Below are 19,766 nucleotides of genomic sequence, written 5' to 3'. Positions count from 1 at the left end.
AGTGGTTAGCGCGTGTGCGGCGCAGTTCTGAGGTCATGAGATTGAACCTCCTGTGCAGAGTTTGCATGTTCTCCCCAAGCTTGCATGGGTTTCCTCCCACATTCCAAAAACATGCATGTCAGGTGAATTGGCCGGTCCAAATTGTCCCTAGGTGGGAATGAGCACTGCCCGAAGGTAGCTGGGATGGGCTCCGGCACCCCCGCGACCCTACTGAGGATAAGCGATGCAGATTATGGACGGATAACGTCATTTCAATCGACTTATTCACATTCTCGCTAATAGAACAGAAGGAGATTTATTTTAGAATGTTTCAAACATTTTGGCTCGTTTTTGTTTGTTATTCAATGCATTTTTCTTTGCAAAATGTTTTCTTCGTTTTCCTTTTCGTTTGTTGATTTGAATTCACGAAAGAGGTCCGTTCGTCAGACTGCAGTCCCGTTTCTATTTTTTCAAGAAATGGTGCAAAAGTATTCATTGATTTGAATTGAAACGGACTCCTTGACATTCGCCATAAATTCCTTCGTAGAACTCGATTGATGATTTCTTTCTTTTGGGGGGTGTTCTTTGGGTTTTTTGTCTGTGTGTAGAGTGCGACTGGAGTTGTAACGAGTGCGTGGGGCCCCTGCCAAGCGACTGCCTTCAATGCATGGAGGGCCACGTCCTGCGCCAAGATGGCGTCTGCGCCCGCCAATGCCCGCCGGCCTCGTATCTCCACGGAAACCGGTGCCAAGGTGACTTCGCCGCTTTCGCTCGAGGAGACGCTGAAAAGAAAGACCTCGGACAAAATACCGCCCACGGACAAAAAACAGACAAAAATCGGAGCGAAAACAAACAAACAAAAATTGACGGAAAGAAACTCACGAAAAAAAACCCGACCGAAATACAACAAAGAACAACCAAGGATTGGCCAACACTCTGACAAATAACTCAGAGAAAAATAAAAGGCAAAAATACAACAACTAAAAACAAACCAAACACTCAAAAAAAAGAACCAAAACAGACCGAAACATGACCCCCAAAAAATACACGAAAAAAAACAAAATTCAACAACAAACAAATTTGACCAAAGAACGACTGATTATGGTAAAGTTTAGTAGACACTCCAAATAAGGAGAGAAAACACCAGGAATCCAGTATGAGTGTGCAAAGAGAACAGAACTGTACAAACCTGAACTGACAGAAATCCAGCTCAAAGGACCAATTGTGGTTTGAAATCTGCTTGTATAATTAGCGACAGGCCAATAAGTAGAAACAAAAGAAAAGATGCATCATGAACGTCAAAAACCCATATAGAAATGGCCTTTTGGGGAGAATGGATTTGATAAAAGCCAACACCAAATCATCTGGAAAGGCAATTTCCAATCAAATCGAAGGTATTAAGAGTTCTTCGGGTACGTCGAGCGAAAAGGACGCGCTTAGCAAACCGTCAGCATCGCTCGGAATCGCTAGATCCGATCCGATCTTCTTCTCAGTGTTTCAGGAGAGCAAGGTAGTGCCCGCGGTGGTGCTCTCGCTCTGCCCGTCTTTTTCTTTCTTTCTACTTGTAATAACGAGTAAGGTAACGAGAGAAGAAATCGCTATTTGGAAAATGCGTACCAGAGCGGGTGCCCTTAGCGCTAACAGGTATCAAACAATGGCTCCGGGCTTGAAAAAGGCCGGAGAGGCTTGCGCTTTCTGCCTCTAGGTGAGCGCTTATCACGTATTCACGGTTTCACAGATAAGTCACGTTCCGGAGTATAAGTCGCACCCTCTCGGCCAAACTATGGAAAACAGCAGCACTCGTAGAGCGGAAAATACGCTACTTTCTATCCATAGCATAAAGGCAAATTTACTATTTACGGATTGTTTTTTCTTTTCCCAGACTGCGACGAGGAATGCTTGGAATGCGGGGGACCCGGGCAGTGCCGACGTTGCCGGGCGCCCTTCGTCACCCTGGACGGCCGTTGCGCCGCCTCCTGCCCGAGGAACTATTTCCTGGACGGCCGCGCCTGCAGACGTAACCTTCTTTCCTTTTCTCCTCTTTTTTTTCCCCAATTTGTCGGGGATGACGGCCATTTTCTTCCGCGGTCGTCAGGATGCTCCGGCGACTGCGTGCTTTGCCGGGGTGCCGAAAGTTGCCAGGCCTGCGGGGGGAGCACCTTCCTCATGGACGGCTACTGCACGCCCCGATGCGGACCCGGTTACTACGCCCGTCTCGAAAGTCGAACCTGCGAAGGTGGTCTATATTTTTCTTGCGATTGTTCAAATCGAACGTATTCCCGCTCAAGGACCATCGAGTACCTGTTCCGCCCCGCAACCCAAAACACGTCATACGCGGACGCACGCTTTGGTTACAATACAAAAGAAATGGTCAATAGGTTTATGGTTCTTTATTGATATTGGTCAGCGTTCAAAACAGCGTTCTCCTTCGTCTAAGAGACAATCAGCTTTCTTATACCCTCCGGAGCAGGCACATTACGTCAGCCATATCACGTGTTATTTTTCTCTTACTGGGCGTATACTTCCCGGAATTGACAATGTTTTTCTCAGAATGTTTTCCTCCTCTTTCGATTTTCTAAAATTACGCGATTTCCAAGAAAATCGTTGGAGTCGCCCTGACAAGGCCAAATTCCTCTCAGCTTTGCAAGGTGTTCCAAATCAAAGAGTGTTATTGATAATAACACTCGCTGATATTTAAACTTGGGAGAAACGAGCCTGGAGTTTCCTATTCAAACAAATGTGTCCTCATTATGTCGATAAGCATCGACTTCCACAACAAGGTGAGGACCAAAGTGGTCCTTTTCGGTCCTCTCCCTATGAACAGTCAACAAACTGCTGCCAGAAGACCTCAGAGAAGGAGAGGGCTGACGTCATAAAAGCAAATCAGACGGATGGGATGGCCCAAGACCGTCGAAGACATTTCAAAACCAGTAAAAGCGTCTTCAAATCTATCCTGAAACGCACGGGGAGACAATGCAGCCATTTTAAAACCGCCGTCATGTGATCCCTCCCCCCGGTTTCCGTTTTGTAAGAGCTGCAAGCTAGCAATACTCTTTTTTTAAAAGAGCAGAGAGCAGGGCATTACAATCATCTCAACCAGAAGATATAGAAGCATGCATCAACCCCTCAGTGTTTGCCTGAGAGTAAAATGGGTGAAAACTGGCTAAATTCTTCAGGTGGAATCAAATTGAGCTCGGAGTCTAAGATAAAGCCCAGGTTTTAAATATAATCGAAAGGTCTAAAATCCTTTGTAATGGTTTCTCTCTCCGACTTTCAGGACTCATGAGTAAAACTTCTCTTGTCCTGGTTGAGCTGGAGGAAGTTCTCCGCCCTCCATGACTTGAGATCTGAAATGCATTTCTAAAGGGGATCAATAGGACTTGTGTCATCAGGGGACACGGTGATGTAGAGCTGGGTGAAGGTGGACTCCGTGTCTCCTGATGACGTCCCCAAAGGGGAGGAATTTAAAGATGAAAAGGTAGTGGGCCTAAAGTTGAACCTGAAGTAACATTGACAAAAAAACGACAAATAATTGACTAAAAAGGGAAAAAATGACTTTAAAACAAAGGAAGAAGATTGACCAAAAAAACACAAGAAACATTGACTCAAAAATGAAGAAACATTGACTGGAAACAAAGAAAATGTGACTTAAAAAACAAAAAATGTTTACTTAAAAGACAAAGAAAATTTGACATAAATAACAAGGAAATTGACCCCAAAAAAATAACAAAAAAAACATTGACAAAAAAATCAAGAATCATTGACTATAAACAAAATGAAGGAAACTTGACTTTAAAACGGAGAAACATTGACTAAAAAATTAAGAATAATTGTCGATAAAAAATGAAGGAAATTTGACATAAAAAAACCCGAAGGAAATTGACCCAAGTAACAAAGAAACGTTGACTAAAAAAACAATTAAAAATTGACTTAAAAACAAAGGGACATTGGCTAAAAAGAAAAGTAAGAAAATGTGTCTAAATACAAGGAAAAATGAAGGCAAAAACGTAGCAACGTTCCCATAAGGCGAAATGTCAATTTCAAAAAGTCAAGGAAAATGGAAAGCTGAGAAAAAAGGCTGAAAAGTACCCTAACCCAAAAGCCAGCCAATATTTTCTTTTTCTTTGTTTTTTCTCGTAGTCAACGCGGCCCCGCCCACCTTGACGACGGAGGGGCCCCTATTGGTCCCCCTGGGGGGCGCGGCCCCGCTCACCTCGGCGCTCCTGAGAGCCCGGGACCCGGACAGCCCGCCGGAGAGCCTCGCCGTCCGGTTGCTGCGGCGACCCGCCAACGGCCGCTTGCTGCTGCTCCGGGAGGAGGCGGGGCTCCTGCAGGAGGCGGAGCTAGCGGAGGGCGACGCCTTCTCTTTGGACCAATTGGAAAGCGGCAGGGTGCGCTTTCAGCACCTCCGGGATGAAAGCAGGTCAGGATGATGAGCTTTACTGATTTCCAGAGACGGTGTCTTGTATCCAGCGCCTCCTACTGGCAAGAAAAATACTTAAAAAAAACAAAACATACCGGTGGTCAAATATGACGCGATATTCACTTCAGCGTAGGAGACGAGCTTAACGGATTTGAAGCCATTTTTGTTGAAGTGCTTTTTTATTTTGTTTTGGTTTGTTTTCATGCAGGTGGGGGGCGATGGTTTTGCAAGCCTGGGATCCTCAGCTGGCATCCCGACCCGAGACGCTTCACGTGGGGGCGCTCTCCGCGCACGTAAGCATACGGGCTCAAAAAACACCTCGGGGCTTTGCGGTGGTCGTCCGGAGCGCCTTTTATTTTGAAAGTCGACTCATCGCTTTGCCCTACTTCCCTTTTTGGTGTCCTATCACAGAAGTAGGTGGGAAACTACAAAAATACTACAGAAGTACTACAAAAATCTACTATGGAAATACTGCAAAAATATTACAGTAGCAATTCTACAAAAGACGACACAACTAAAACGGTAAATACTACAGAAATACCACCAAAAAATGACTATGGAAATATTACAAATTACAACAGTAGCACTTCTACAAAATACTACAAAAATAAAATTACAGGTAAAACTACAAAAATACTACAGAAATACCACAACTATTCTACTAGAGAAATACTGCAAACATACTACAGAAATACCACAACTATTATACTAGAGAAATACTACAGAAATACCACAAAAAATGACCATGGAAATATTACAAATTACGACAGTAGCACCTCTACAAAATACTAGAAATGTGAAATTACAGTAAAACTACAAAAATACTACAGTCGTACCACACACATTTGACTATGGAAATGCTATTATTGAATTACTAGAAATATACTACAGAAATACTCAAAAAATACTACATTAGCGATACGAGAAAAACCCTACAAAAATAGAACTCCAAAAAAGACAGTAATAGTACAAAAGCGAATATCAACCTTGATTTTGCTTCAACTGTGACCTAACCTGCTCTCGCTAACCGGTAACCGGCCTCCGGCGAGAAGCCGAGCGCGTGCACGACGGGCCTCGGGCGGCGCACGACAACTTGCTGCCGCGGGTCCAGCGCAGATTATTATTATTATTATGAAACTCGGTTTGAGGACAGTTTGTAGAAATCAATCCTAATGATCTGGATGAACCATAAGAGGACGCCAGAGGTCCACCGCAAAAATGCTCATTCAAGTGCCGGCCGCAAAGGATCGATAGTAGCGTTCGGAGAACAAGCTGGCTAGCGAGGCGCGTGGCTGTTTTTCAGGCGCCGCGCGTGCTAGCGTTGTCGGCGCTCAGGGTGGAGCGTCCGGGCGCGGCGCAAACGCTGAGCGGGTCCACCTTGCTGCTGGAAGACGCGGACAACGCCCGGGACGTCAGGCTAACGCTCGCCGAGGCGCCGCGACACGGTCGTCTGAGACGGCGGGACGGCGACGGGCGCCCGCTCGCCAGCTTCACGCTAGAAGAGCTGGCCGGCGAGCGGGTGCAGTACGTGCACGACGGCTCGCCGGCGCCGCACGACCGCATGCTGCTGCAGCTGGACGACGGACACAACTACCGCAACGTGCTGCTTCCCGTCCTGGTCGGCTCCCAGGTGGGAATTTCCAAAGGGACTTCCTAGCGGGGTTTTCCTATTCTTTTTTTTTAATTTTGATTTCCTTTTTCCCTTGCGTTTCCTTGTATTTCTTTTTTTCCTTATTTTACTTTCAGTTTTTGTTTTTTCTTTTCCTTTTTTTCACTCATTTTCATTTTTGTTATTTTTCAATTCCTTTTTTCTTTCTCTTTTTCTTTTCCCCTCTTACCTTTATTTCTTTGTGGAAGGACGAGCAGCAAAATGTTTTTCCCTTTTTTGGGGTCTCTTTGAGTCTTCTTAGTTCTTAATCCTCCTCACGCTCTGTAGCATTTGTTTACGGATGTGCTATCGAGCGGTCGAATACTTACACACGATCGAAGGTTTTCGTCCCGGACCGAGGTTTGGAATTTGTGTCCCCCGCAGGCGGAGGACGGCATCGGCCCGGCAACTTGGGTGCGAGAAGGCGGCACGGTCCGACTGGGCGGCCGGCCGCTCCGACGGCGCTCCGGAGGCGCGGATCCCCGAAATCTCATCTACTCCATCTTGGATCCTCCGCCCAAATACGGTAACCCAAACGGTCGTCCGCTCGGTCTTACCCTCCGGGAGCCAAAATCTTCCGCTTTGAGGAAGGCTTGGGACAAACCGGCGCCTTTTCACTCCAGAGTGCCTTTATTCTGCTCCGTTAGGGCACCGCATTTGTCCTCGGGATAACATTAGAGATAGATACTTGATTTATCCCCGTAGGGAAATTCACGCTTCCAGCAGTCTCCTTTGTTGTTTATTTAACAGATGAACAGGATGGCCTCGGGGCGCTGTGTGTTAGTTTAGCCGCAGCGGAGTGGATGACGTCACACGCTAGGCCAAAAGTTCGGCGTCCCTGCGGCAGATGGAAATCTTTGTGCCCAGGGTGACACCGCCTCCTGTTCACCTAGATAGCGCAAAAAACACAAACTGCGCTCCTCGTATGCTTTGATGTTTTTCACCGGCACCGCCAGTTCCTCGCTCTTATTTGGTACAGAGTTCACATTCACCACGATTACGGACGGTACCGAAGGCTAATAACGCCGCTAGCCGCTTAGCTTTAGCTCCGGCTCATCATCCACGATAGGGCCCCCTCGTCACACCGGCACGAGAATTCTTCAGGGCAAGGAGTCGATTCCTCCAATAAAGGCATTTTTGTGCGTTAAAACCCATCACCATAGAATAGAAAGTCATCCAAAGTGTCGTTGTCAAACGGGACCAAAAACACCAAAGATAGAAGCAGAAAATAACAATAAATCACAAAAAGAGCATAATAGCACAGCCGCTGGAAAGGCTGCCGCTCGCGGCGGCGCCGCTTCGATGAGATATCCGGGAAACCCAAAAACCTTCCGGGTTTCGCGACGGGAAGGATTTTGGGGACGGTCTTTCGGGACGGCAGGCGCGCTCGGATTTCCGGAATCGTCTACCGGAGAACCCGGAACACCGCACGCGCAAAGGGAAGCCGACGAAACGGAATTTGGGATTCGGGATCTCGGCCGGTAACGCAAAAGACGACGACTCTGAAACCTAGGAAATGCGAATTTTGCGCGACGCGTTCAAAGGCGTCAAAGAATTGCGGTGGTGGATTTTACGAGCTGTCCCTTGAAGATTTTTCAAATCAAAACAAGCGGCCGGGTTTCGTCCCCCTTCCCCGCCCAGGTGAGGTGTTCCTGTCGTCCATGCCGGCCGACGCCCCGCCGGGCCAGCGCGACTCGGGCTCCGCCTCTTCCTTCGGCTCCGCCTCTTCCTCCGGCTCCGCCTCCTCCTTCAGCCAACTGGACGTGGACGACGGCGCGGTGTGGTACCGCCATTTTGGGGGCGGGACCTCCACCGACTCTTTCCGCTTCCGGGTGAGTTTTTGGACTCCGTCGAGGAAGGAAAATTCCAATTTCGACCCGATCGTTTCGCCAAACAGTTTTAGTTGATTCCGAGAGATGACCATATGATCTCTTTGACTGCAATTTCTAATAATTAAGGGGACATTGTGTATCATTTTGCATCTCCTCGTGGTCAAAGAAAACTTTATTGAAAAATAAAGATAATATCGATTTGAATCATAAGAAAGTGTACGCAATACCCATTCAACTCCATTGGGACGACAGCCGTCGGTATTGTCGATAGAATAAAACGGAACGAAATTGAATTCATCAAAAAAGGCAATACGATGCACTAAATCTCAACAAAATGAGTCGCCATCCCCCTCAAACTCATCAGGGAGGGCGCCCGTTATTACGGGCAATAAAGGCGATGAAATTCACCGGGTCACAACGAACTGAGATTTGGATTTTATCGATCTCCATTTGGCTTCTGTGCGAGTATAAACCGAACGATCTTGATTTGAGTATTTGTCGTTGGCTCTTTTTTTTTTAAAGGGTACGCGAGTGTAATGACACGCGTACAACAGTAGGTGACAACATCTTATTGCGGAGCAGTCAACTTCTGTTATTTAACCGACCCGAACGGAGGCCGGAATCGCGGGGAATTGTTTTTTTTTTTTTTTCCGGATTCCCGACGGCCTTTCTTCCTCGCGCAGGTGTCGGCGGAGGGGGCGGCGGCCTCCGACCCTCCCGGCCAATCGGAGACCTACGCCATCGGCGTTTTGCCGCAAACGTCGGGATTCCCTCGTCTGCGCCCGGACTGTCACCTCCAAGTCACGGTCGGCGCCCTGGAAATCCCGCTTCCTTTCCCGTCCCGCTCGCCGTCTGGCGTTTTGACGCGTCGGCCATCTTGTTTTTCTTCCCCGGCAGGCCTCGGAGGAGCGGCTGACCGAGATCACGCCGGCGGCGCTTTCCTTCGCCGACGACGCCGACACGCCCGCCCCTCGCCTGATCTACAACATCACCAAGCCTCTACCCGACAGACAAGGTTGGCGTACGAGAGGGAGAGAGCGAGAGAGCGAGAGAGCGAGAGAGCGAGAGGGCGAGAGAGGGAGAGAGGGAGAGAGGGAGAGGGAGAGAGAGGGAGAGAGAGCGAGAGAGAGCCACCTTCATGCATTTACATGCTAGCGGTCTGCCCAAAGGGGGCGCTCTACTAAATTTCACAATATTATCTTTCATTCTTCACTATCTGCGCTCCCTTCCAGTCAAGGAATTGTAATTCTCACCCATATCAGTAGGTGGCAGCAGACACACCAAAAACACCAAACGGTTAAATAACGATTGCATTCTGTTTGTTGCCGTGAAATCCGATCGGGTTTGAAAACAATTTACATGCGTGTGGGCGCTATCCAGCCACTCCCCCCGGATTGGCTTCCTATAGGGGGGGGGGGGGTGGCCACAGAGGATAAGAAAAAAAATCATTGATATCATAAATATGTTTAACGATTTAAATTTTAAGATGTTAATTTGTCTTCGCGTCATGAAATTCCCTTTTATCCAGAAAAGTGTCTTTCAGCGCGAAAAAAGTTGAAAAAAACCATGAAAGAAACTAATATCGATTTGAACGATAAGCAAAAATTCATTATAGTTCTCCAAATCAATGAGAAGGCCGCCCCTTCAAGGCAATAGAACACACTAAATCACAATAAAATGAGATGCGCTCACTCTTAAACACCATCAGGAAGGCAATTCCGTGCACTAAACTGCAATCAAATGAGATGCGGTCCTTCTCCAAAGCAAATTGAGACTGGGCCCGTGATTACGGTGGAGTGAAAATACACAAAATCCCAATCACAGCAAATGGCGAGAGCGCCTGTTATCAGGAGCCAAAAAAGGCAATAAAACACCCTGGCTGAGAATGAAATGAGACGCGTGTCGGCGTGTGTTTGTTTCTCCCGGCAGGCAGCATGGAGCACCGCGATCGGCCCTTTGTGGCGCTGCGCCGTTTTACTCAGGCCGACGTGGACGCCGGCAAAATCGTCTACCGGCCCCCGAGGGCCACGAAACAAGAACTCCGCCGCTACTCCTTCAGCGGTACGCGCAAAACGCAGACTTTGTTTTCAAATACAGTTGGTTCCCAAAGAGTGTTTTTGAGTTGCCATCCGTTTTGCGCCGCTCCATTCATGCTCTTTTCGGACATTTTCAGCATCTTACCTAGTGTTTACTATTCTGTGTACAGTAACGCTAATTGTGATTCACCCCGGTCAATCATGGAAGGTTACCTGAAGGTTTCTCTTTTTTCCTCACACTGAGGTTTTTGAGTTGTTCCTTGCCCGCATGCTGGTTTAAGATCAGGTCATTGTGTCATTGTAATCATGTGCAGTCCTTTCAGACATTTTTGTGATTAAGGGCGTCATAAATAAATGGGACTTGACTTAACCGCTACATGCTAACAACTACATGCTAACAACTACGTGCCAATGACTACATGCTAACGAGTAGCTGCTAACAAATACATCCTGACAAGTAGGTGTAACACTAACTACCGCACACTAACAAGTACACGCTAACGACGACATGCTAATCAGTCCATTTTAACGGCTACAAGCTAATGACTATGTGCTAACGTCCACATGAAATGAAATGAAAATGAAATGATCTGCATTTCTAGAGCGCTTTTCAAGTCAAGACTTCCCAAAGCGCTTTACAGTGTGCTTCACATTTCCCAATAGCGGCCGTGCAGCCATGTAAGGCGCTAACCTGCTTATTGGGGGTATAAGGGGTTCAGTGTCTTACCCAAGGACACTTCGACATACTAAGAAGGCTAACGAGTAGCTGCTAACAAGTACATCCTGACAAGTAACTTTCGCATACTAACAAGTACATGCTAATGACGACATGCTAATGAGTCACTTTTAACGGCTACAAGCTAATGACTACATGCTAACGTCTGCATACTAGGAATGACACGCTAACGAGAAGATGCCAGACCCTAAATGAAAAAAGACTCTTATATGAAACTCTGTTGACTTTTGCTGTTTTTTGTGATTTTCCCCGCAGGTTTGCCCGAGTCCTTGAGCGTCTACTTCACAGGTCAATATCTTCAGGTTTTTGTTTTTTTTCGGCGCGGCGATAAAAAAAAGTTCCGGCGTCGTTGACGAGATTTTGTGTTTTCCTTTTTGTGCCAAAGTGTCCAACGGCGAGCACACCACTCCCGAAATGGACTTTGCCGTCCTGCTGCCGTCCGATCGCCGGCAGCCGCCCGCCTTTCGGATCCCGGACCCCGTCTTGCGAGTGGGCGCGGCCGGACAGGCCACCCTGGGTGAGACCGATACCCACGAGAAGAATAGCGCCTTTCCAGATCCGTTCCGACGCAGCGAAAACCGATTTAGCCTTTCGACTGAAAACCTTCTTCCGAGTTTGCCCGTTGAGGCGGTTCGGAAAGGATATACGCTTTCGATTCGAATATCGGCCCGGCCGCAAAGAGGCGAGATTCGGTCCCGTTTCCTGGGGATCAAAATCCCCATAACGTGAACTTTAAATGAAAGAAGCTGCTCATGCTAGTCGCTAATCTTGTTCTAGTCACCATCCTTAAAGCAAGGCTAGACAAATACCAAAGCTAACAGCTAACCGCTAAAGCCCAATATGTGACAGCAGCCAAAACACGAAGAGAAATAAAAAGGATTTCTTAGCAGTACACTTTTCATTTTTCAATTTCTTAGTTGAGTAAATGGATGCTAAGAGCGCTCTCAGCTAGATGCTAATACGAATGAAGAACGGTCGTCGCTATCGTCTGTGATGCGAACTGATTGAAAAAAGCGAGTTGCTAACGATGTGCCCGTCACAACTCGTAACCCCTAAAATGAGTTCGAGTGATGCTAAAGCTAGTTGCTTATGTGCTAGTGGCAGTGACCCGGATAAGAATACGGCGACTAAAGCTAACAGCTGATAGCTAAAGGAGGGATGGATACAATAACGTATTAAGATCGACCTCAGGGGGGGCCACCCCCGGGCCACAGCTTTCACAGCCACGACGTCCGAACGGAAAGGTGTTTGGTATTTTTGGGCAGGTGCGGATCACCTGGCGGTGAGCGACGCGGACACGCCCCTTTCCGAGCTGGAACTGGAGCTGGTGGAGGGCCCCGCCCACGGGGAGCTCCTGAAAATGGCCGCCGGGGCCCCCACCGCCTTGAAAAAGGGCGACGCCTTCACCTGGGACGAGCTGGCGGGCGGGGCCCTGGTCTACCGTCACGCGGGGGGTCCCGGCCCGTCCGACGCCTTCGCCGTCTCCGTCAGCGACGGCTTCGCCGAGGCCACCGCGGAGGTCCGGGTGGAGGTGGCGGACGGCGCTCGGGGGCCGCGGCCCCACCCGGGGGCCACTTTTTCCCTGGAGGTGGCCCCGAACAGCAGCACCGTCCTCACGCCCACCCATTTGGCCTACATTGTGAGTCCCGAATTAGCCCGTTTCTTCCTTCTTCCCCATGTGATTTACTTTACAAGGCCTTTTTTCTATTTCGGAAGTTGTTTGGGTCCCATTTTATTTGGGTCGTCGTGGTTTATTGATTTGTGTTGGGGTTATTTGTCCCGGTTTTTTTTCCTGATGAGATGTTTTCGAATCTGTCTCTGCGGCGACAGGACGATTCCTGGTCCGCCGCCGATATCGGCATCCAGCTGGCATCGGTCCCCGTGTACGGGGTCCTGACCTTGACTCGGGACCCGTCCGGGCCCCGACAACTCCGCCAGTACGACACCTTTTCCATGGAGGACGTGGATCGGGGGAACGTCAGGTACCTCGCATATTATATCTAAATATACTGTGATGAGTATACTTTTCCACGGTTAGCAGAAGACTAGCAATCTGCCAGTTGACGGCGGATGACAGAATCAACATTTTCCATGAAAGCTACAGAAAAAACAAGAAATGCTCATTTTTGTCTCGACACTGTTGTTCGTTCAACGACGGTGGGTTAAAAATATTTCAAATTCAAAATAGAAGAACCCCGGCACGATGAGCATTCTTCGTCAAAGGCGTTCAAGGACGATCGCGACGGAATTCTGACGTAATAAGCATTCTTCTTTGCAAGGGTTGGACAACAATCCAAGTTGACGGACATCTCCGAACGTTCTTCTTTGCAAAAAACAAAACGAGTGCAGGACGTATTTGGGCAAATGCACAATAAAGATAAACGCTCGCCGTGCGGTCAGGTACGTGACGGCGTCGGAGACGGGCTCCGGGCCGGTGACGGACATCTTCCACTTTTCGGTGTCGGACGGAGACAACAACGTTCTCGCCGAGCAAACGTGCACCGTCACCGTCGGCGGCGGCCGCTTCGGCACCGCCCGCTCGCCGGCCGTCTTGGTGCGCGACCGCCTGAAGGTGAGCCCGTCACATTCTCGGGATCCCGCTTTTCCTTTAGCTAAGATTTTCGATGTTTGGCGGCGGCGCAGGTGCAGGAGGGCGGGCGCGTGCTGCTCTCCGCCAATCACATCACGGTCTCCCACTCGGACACGCCCCCTGAGAAGCTTTTGCTTTGGATGGTCAGCCCCCCCAAGTACGGATTCATACAAAACACCAAAGCGGGTAAGATGCCTCATTGTCAAATTTATTTTGAAAAAAAAAACCTTGCACATCTTCATTTTTGTTCCTTTTTTAAAAAAATAAATTGTCCTAATTTTTCGATAACTGTTACTGATAGAACAAGAAAAATACTTTTCTCTTTCATGGTGTAACTCTCGTTTGACTAGAAAAAATGAGTTTCAGTTGAGTAACATAAGATAATTGAATCAACCGTTTTTATATAGTTTTGTCTTGTAGTGAGACTGGTAGATTAGCGTCTAAGCTCCACTTTCATCCAAAACAGTGAAACTGAAACATACAATGTAAGGGCAATCTAACGCCGCGAAATTGACCCTAACCAGATAGACGGAAAAAAGGAAGCGCCGCCGATCGGGTTGAGCTTTTTTCTCCCGTCCTGTTCCTCCTGCTTGCATTTCGCTAGCTAGCTGCTCTCCTTGTGTGTGTGATACGCAATGTTAGCGGCATCTTCACTCCTCTTAAAAAAAAAGCCGAGTCAAGAATGGCGTCCGAGCTCCGGTTTCATCCGAAACGTTGTCAAACTAAAAGCATCCGATGAAAATACACCACAAAGGACGGGCAAATAAACGTCTCGACGGAAGAAAAGAAGTTGCGCTAATTGCGTCGAGCTTTTCCGTGCTCTACTCTCAAGAACGGGACGTTTCCTGCAGCACACCGGACAAGGTTTCGTGGCACACGGGTCCTTTTATCAATCAATAGATCAAAGCGGCGCTGCCACGAGCGGCTGCCTTTTCCAGCAGCTGCCCAATTGTTTTATTGTCTGCTCCTATCTTTGGTGTTTTTTCTTCCCGTTTTGACAACTACACTATGGATTACTTCTATCCTATGGACATGGGTTTTAACGCACAAGAAATGCGTGTATTTCAACTCCTTGCCCTGAGGAATTCTCGTGCCGGCGTGATGAAGGGGCCCATGGTGGAAGAAAAGCCGAAGCTAGCGAAGCGGCTAGCGGCGTTATAAGTCTTCGGTACCATCCGTAATCATGGTAAATGCGAACTCACGACCAAATAAGATCATCGAGTGCTTTTTGAAAACATCGAAGCGCACAGGGAGCGCAGTTGCTGTGTTATGCTGAAACGTGGCTCACGTTTAGCATTCCGGACGCTAACGTGTAGCCACCCGGAGCCACCTGGAGAAATCCGGCTTCAACGTCGCTAAACAGAGACATGAAAGCCGGGGGGAATCGGAGAGGAGGCGGACTTGCACGAGGTGGTGTATCCCTGGATTTTCACAAAGAAAAGATTTCCATCTGCCGCAGGAATGTCGAACTTTTGGACTGGCGTGACGTCATCCACTCCGCTACAAGCACCCTCGGGCATCATGTTCATCTGTTAATAAACAACGGGGTAGACTGCTGGAAGTGTGAATTTCCCTACGGGGATGAATAAAGTATATATCTATCTATCTATCTATCTATCTATCTTTTATGAAATCCGTGTCCTCGTCTCATCAGTTCTGTTTTAGGCCAGAGGTGGCAGCAGCGAGATGACAAAAAGAGTTTGTAAAAATGTCGCGTCTTGCGGTCAAGGTGGCTCGAGGGGAGCTTGGGGATCGGTCACGCCGGACACGCCCTTTTCTCTGGAGGACCTGACGGCCGACCGCGTTTTCTACGTGCAGCGTAAAGAAGATGGCCGCCCGGCGGCGGCGCGGCGAGATTCCTTCAGTTTCTACGTGAGCGACGGCTTCCGACAGAGCGAGACCTTCCTGGTCCACGTGGACATCCAGGTGAGCGCCATCTTCGCGGCTCCGTGTGCGGATAGCCACGGCTTCCTCTCCGAACGAATAGCGTCCCGTATAAATCCAGCGTCCCGAAAACATTTTCCCTCCGAATAAACCGAGTAACCCGCGACGTCCTTTCCGAAGCCGAAACCGCCCCTCCTCGGAATCGACCGATGAACCGATTGACCTACGGCTGAGCCCCGCCCTCAAACGTCACCAGCTAATCAAAGTGCGGCGGGTAAAGCCGATAGACTCGGACATTCTGCGTTCCCTCGTCCGTGGAAATGCATCGCATTCGGTCAATTTTACTTTAAAATGGTCAAACGGTGCGCAAGGGCTACATGCAAATCGGATACGAGGTATCCTGAGAGGCCGGGCGACGGGGGGGATTTTTTAGCCACGCCTAAATCGAGACGAGTGTCTGCTTTGGTCGTCCGTAGCACCAACTCAACGTGGATAAAGTTAATAGGGATTTCTTGAAGGATTTTATACATTGGACTATAAAGGATTTTATACGATTGAAAACAAGTTACAATTATTGAGTTTAATGCTATAGTTATTCGCTGACTGTGCCTTTATTATATGACCAGCGAAAGTGGTGGAAGAGATTGTTTACAGGAACGGGACGTACCGCTGATAAGATAATCAGAACATCCAGACGTTGACGCAGGCATTCTTTTGAGTACCCCAGACACCGGGACGCTGGTCTACGAGATGGTGAAACCCAGGGGGCTTTCTTGGCACGCCCACGGGAGGAGCCAGCACACCATTATGCGGGGAGAAGATGGCCAATAGGAAAAAACTAAAGGACTTCAGAAAGCGTACAGGGAGTGCAGTTCGCTGTGTTTTACGGAAACGTGGCTCACGTCTAGCATCCCGGACGCAAACGTGGAGCTACCCGGCTTCAGCGCTGTTTGGGCTGACAGAGACAAAAAAGGCAGACTCGCTATCTACGCGAAGACGAGGCGGTCTAACCCCGGGCACAAAAATTTCCATCTGCCGCAGGGACGTGGCAATTTTGGCCTAGCGTGTGACCTCATCCACTCCGCTGTGGCTAAACTACAACAAAGCACCCCGAGGCCATCCAGTTAATCTGTTAATAAACAACAAAAGGATACTGCTGGGAATGTGAATATCCCTACGGGGATGAATAAAGTATCCATCTATCTATCTAGGACGTTTTCTCTAAAAGCCGCAAACGCCCAAACGTAAATGTTGCGCGCAGGGCGAGTCGGCGAACGAGCCGGTGGTTTCGGCCAGCAGCGTCCAGGTGGAAGAGGACTCGGCGGGGACGCCGATCACCAACGCGTCCCTCAGCGTCCTGGACCGGGACACGCCGCCGAACCAAATCCTCTTTACGCTCCTCGAAACGCCGGCCCACGGTCAGTCCGTTTGCCGCAACGGCCTTTCACCCGATACCCGACCAACGTGTCCCGGGGACGGGCGGCTCCGTCCGGGACGCGCTTCGGCTTCTTCTTCATTGGTCCTTTGTCTTTGCCCCGCCCCCAGGTCAACTCCGCCGGCGTCAGTTCTGGTGGGAGCGGCCTGAAGAAGGCCACGTCCTGGGCCAGGGCTCCACCTTCAGCTACCAGGATGTCCTGGACGGGTTCATGGTGTACACGCCTCAGACGACCGGCGGGGGCGGCGACGAGCTGGCCTTCGGCGTGACGGACGGTGCCCACCCCCGCGCAGAAGGACGCCTCCGATTCGTCCCCGCTCCCGACCGGAGACGGGGGCCCCGCGAGGAGGGGCTCCGAGAGGAGGGCCCTCGCGGGGAGGAGCCCCGCATGACCGTCAACCGCGGCCTGCGGCTGCCTGCCGGTGAGATCTTTGAGTTGATAAAACACAATTACAAATATCGTATTTCTTTATTCTAAAATGTTATTTTTGGAATACATTTGTTTTTTGGTAAGATTAGTCTGATATTGAAATAGTCACTGAAGACCTCCCAATGCGCTTCACACAATTGCTTATCAGGGGCATTAGGGGTTCAACGTCTTGCCCAAGGACAATTCAATATTTAGCTCCAGGAGCCCGGCATCCAACCTGCAACTTCTGGGTCCCGAGACGAACGCTCTACAATGTTCTTCACACTTTACCCGTTCGCACACACACACTCCGATAGCTGATTAGGGGCATCAGGGCCATTAGGGGTTCAATGTCTTACCTAAGGACACTTTAACTGAGAGGAGCCGGGAATCCAACCTGGAACCTCTCTGTCCACTACATGTTTACTTTTGCAGCGATACCGTCGCTCTGTTTTGCCGTAGCTCTGACAGATTTTTCAAGTGTTACTGGAGATTTATCTATGTCCTAGTATTTCTGTTTTAGTGTTTCTGTAATATAGAATAACGTTAAGAGTATGTTTCTAGTATTTAGTTTTCAGCAAAATAATACATGAGGTCCCTGTTTTTAAGAGCAACATTCAGTATTTAGTTTTCTTATATTTTTGCCTATTTATGCAGTAATATGTTAGTAGAAGACACAAAAAACAGGTCTACATTTTTTGTTTGTAGTACTTTATTTACTATTATATATATATATCGTGTTATTACACCTTGACCATTTTTATTCAACGGACCAGATGAAAAAAGCCCGACGGGCCGCTTGTGGCCCACAGGCCTTAGTTTGCCCGCCTGTGTTTCTGGCCCTCAAACATATTATTTTCCTCTCAGTTGAGCCAAAATCACAATGCAGAGAACAAACGCGGGAGAATCCGAAGAAATGGCAGCAAAATCAGCAAAAGGAACGGAATGATCGAGCGAGCCGACAGAACTTTTGAGCGTTTGGTGTAATGAAACCGGATTTTGGACTTTCCTTCAGGTTCCTGGTCCAGGGGCAGCGATCGCAACCTGATCCAAGAGACATAAGACAAAAGCTGGACCTTCCTGTTGAAGTTGATCCATTTTTAAATTGACTTTCCTTCAGGTTCCTGGTCCGTTATCAGTCACGAGAACCTGAGGGCGACAGACTCCGATTCAGACGCCCCGAAGCTTCGTTACGTCCTGACCAGAGATCCGCCAAACGGAGAGGTCCAACTCCGACGACAAAAAGTGTCGGCCCGGGGTCCTTTGAGCGGTTTCACGCAGGAGGATGTCGACAAAGGTGGGACCCTGGGCCGTTTTTGGGGGCCCGTTTCAGGAGGGGTCCCCTTTGGATCATTCCTCCTTTGGTTTCGGCAGGTCTGGTCGGCTACAGCCACGAGAAAGGCCAGAAGGGAGGCGGCCTGTCCTTCAAGTTCGACCTGGTGGACCCTGAAGGCAACAAACTCCTGGACCAGTCTTTTTTGCTCAGCGTCCTCGGTGGGTCCAATTCACGGCCGATCTGATAACGGACAACTCCGGAACCTCGTCCAAAACTTAGGTTTGGGGCTTCTGGGACGATTGTAGCGGGCTCAGAACCCCGGTAGGCCCGCCTGACCCTCCCGAGTTCACCCCCGGAAAAAGAATAGTCGCTTGGCTGGGCAGCACAAAAAGTTTGAGTTTTTTTTTTGTCATTTTAGCCTAAAAACAAGTTGTCATTTGATGGGTTGATTTTGGGGTCTGTTTGGGGTCATTTTTGGATCCTTTTTGCCTTGAATTTGTCCCTTTATGGGTCATTATGTTTTATGGGGGGGGGGTCATTTTTGGGGTCGTTTTAGCTTAAAAAATAGTTATTTGATGTTGTTTTCTGGGCTTTTTTACATCGTTTTTGGGTCTTCTAAGGGTCCTTTTTGGGTCCTCTTTGCCTTGTTTTTTGTGTGATTTTGTGCTCGTTTTAGCACACTTTTGACCTATTGTGTCGTTGTCATTTGTTTGGGTCATTTAGGAGTATTTCGTGCAGCGTTTGTCATGTTTTGGGGTCATTTTTGGTTGTGGCACTGATCCACATGAAGCCAAAGGCATAGAGTAAACGCTAACAGGTTTTATACTAGCGAGTCATCTTAACGCTTACATGCTAACAGTTACATGCAAGCGGTTAGACGCTAACAGCTTCATGCTAACGAGTCATATCATCGGCTACATGCCAACGGCTACATGCTCACTGGTAGATGCTAACAGTTAGATGCTAATGGCTACTTCTTAACGGCTTCTTGCAAACGACTAAATGCTAACCATTCATCTTAACGGTTACCCGCTAACAAGTAGATGCCGATGGCTGCATGCTAACGAGAAGTGCTTACGGCTACATGCTAACGAGTCCTGCTTCCGACTGCACCCCAACTCTCACAATCGAGGCGGGAATAATTGTCTGGGTATTATGTTTTCTAGCTTTCCTCTTTCTTCTGGCTTTGACACGGAGCGCACCATTGTTTTTGTGAATCCTACTCAAATGTCTTTTGCGTGTTTTTGTCGCAGAGGACGACTTTCCCCCCTCGGTTCGGGTCAACGAGCTTTTGGTCTTGGACGAGAACTCGTCCAAGAGGTTAACCACCAAGCAGCTGTCGGCCGAAGACCTCCACAGTCCACCGGAGCGGATTGTCTTCCGGGTCACCGAGACCCCGAAACTGGGACGGTTGGAGCGGGCCCGGAACCCGGGTAGGCCCCCAACAACAAAACAAAACAAAAAAATGTTACATTGTTTAGGGTCTTTTGGGGTCTTTCTGGGGTCGTTTACACGCCA

General features: G+C 48.7%; 1 protein-coding gene across 1 annotated transcript in view; it reads left to right on the top strand.

Moving 5' to 3' along the window:
* Positions 1-19,766, top strand: part of fras1 (Fraser extracellular matrix complex subunit 1) — a 71,737-nt gene that overhangs the window by 27,885 nt on the left and 24,086 nt on the right. The window contains exons 23-45 of the mRNA XM_088336966.1: positions 588-731; positions 1,862-1,996; positions 2,075-2,215; positions 4,120-4,402; positions 4,611-4,695; positions 5,706-6,032; positions 6,435-6,576; positions 7,692-7,882; positions 8,566-8,688; positions 8,780-8,897; positions 9,812-9,943; positions 10,910-10,942; positions 11,040-11,171; positions 11,920-12,293; positions 12,485-12,640; positions 13,059-13,226; positions 13,298-13,430; positions 14,974-15,170; positions 16,390-16,546; positions 16,674-16,985; positions 18,093-18,269; positions 18,347-18,466; positions 19,502-19,681. Coding sequence (XP_088193092.1) covers positions 588-731; positions 1,862-1,996; positions 2,075-2,215; positions 4,120-4,402; positions 4,611-4,695; positions 5,706-6,032; positions 6,435-6,576; positions 7,692-7,882; positions 8,566-8,688; positions 8,780-8,897; positions 9,812-9,943; positions 10,910-10,942; positions 11,040-11,171; positions 11,920-12,293; positions 12,485-12,640; positions 13,059-13,226; positions 13,298-13,430; positions 14,974-15,170; positions 16,390-16,546; positions 16,674-16,985; positions 18,093-18,269; positions 18,347-18,466; positions 19,502-19,681 — 3,960 coding nt within the window. The remainder of the gene's footprint in view (positions 1-587; positions 732-1,861; positions 1,997-2,074; positions 2,216-4,119; positions 4,403-4,610; positions 4,696-5,705; positions 6,033-6,434; positions 6,577-7,691; positions 7,883-8,565; positions 8,689-8,779; positions 8,898-9,811; positions 9,944-10,909; positions 10,943-11,039; positions 11,172-11,919; positions 12,294-12,484; positions 12,641-13,058; positions 13,227-13,297; positions 13,431-14,973; positions 15,171-16,389; positions 16,547-16,673; positions 16,986-18,092; positions 18,270-18,346; positions 18,467-19,501; positions 19,682-19,766) is intronic.

Source organism: Urocampus carinirostris, chromosome 5 (genome assembly GCF_059441175.1).
Source record: "Urocampus carinirostris isolate Australia breed hairy pipefish chromosome 5, RoL_Ucar_1.0, whole genome shotgun sequence".
Taxonomy (NCBI): Eukaryota; Metazoa; Chordata; class Actinopteri; order Syngnathiformes; family Syngnathidae; genus Urocampus; species Urocampus carinirostris.
The sequence above is the reverse complement of the archived record's forward strand: the minus strand, read 5'-3'. Positions and strand labels throughout refer to the sequence as shown.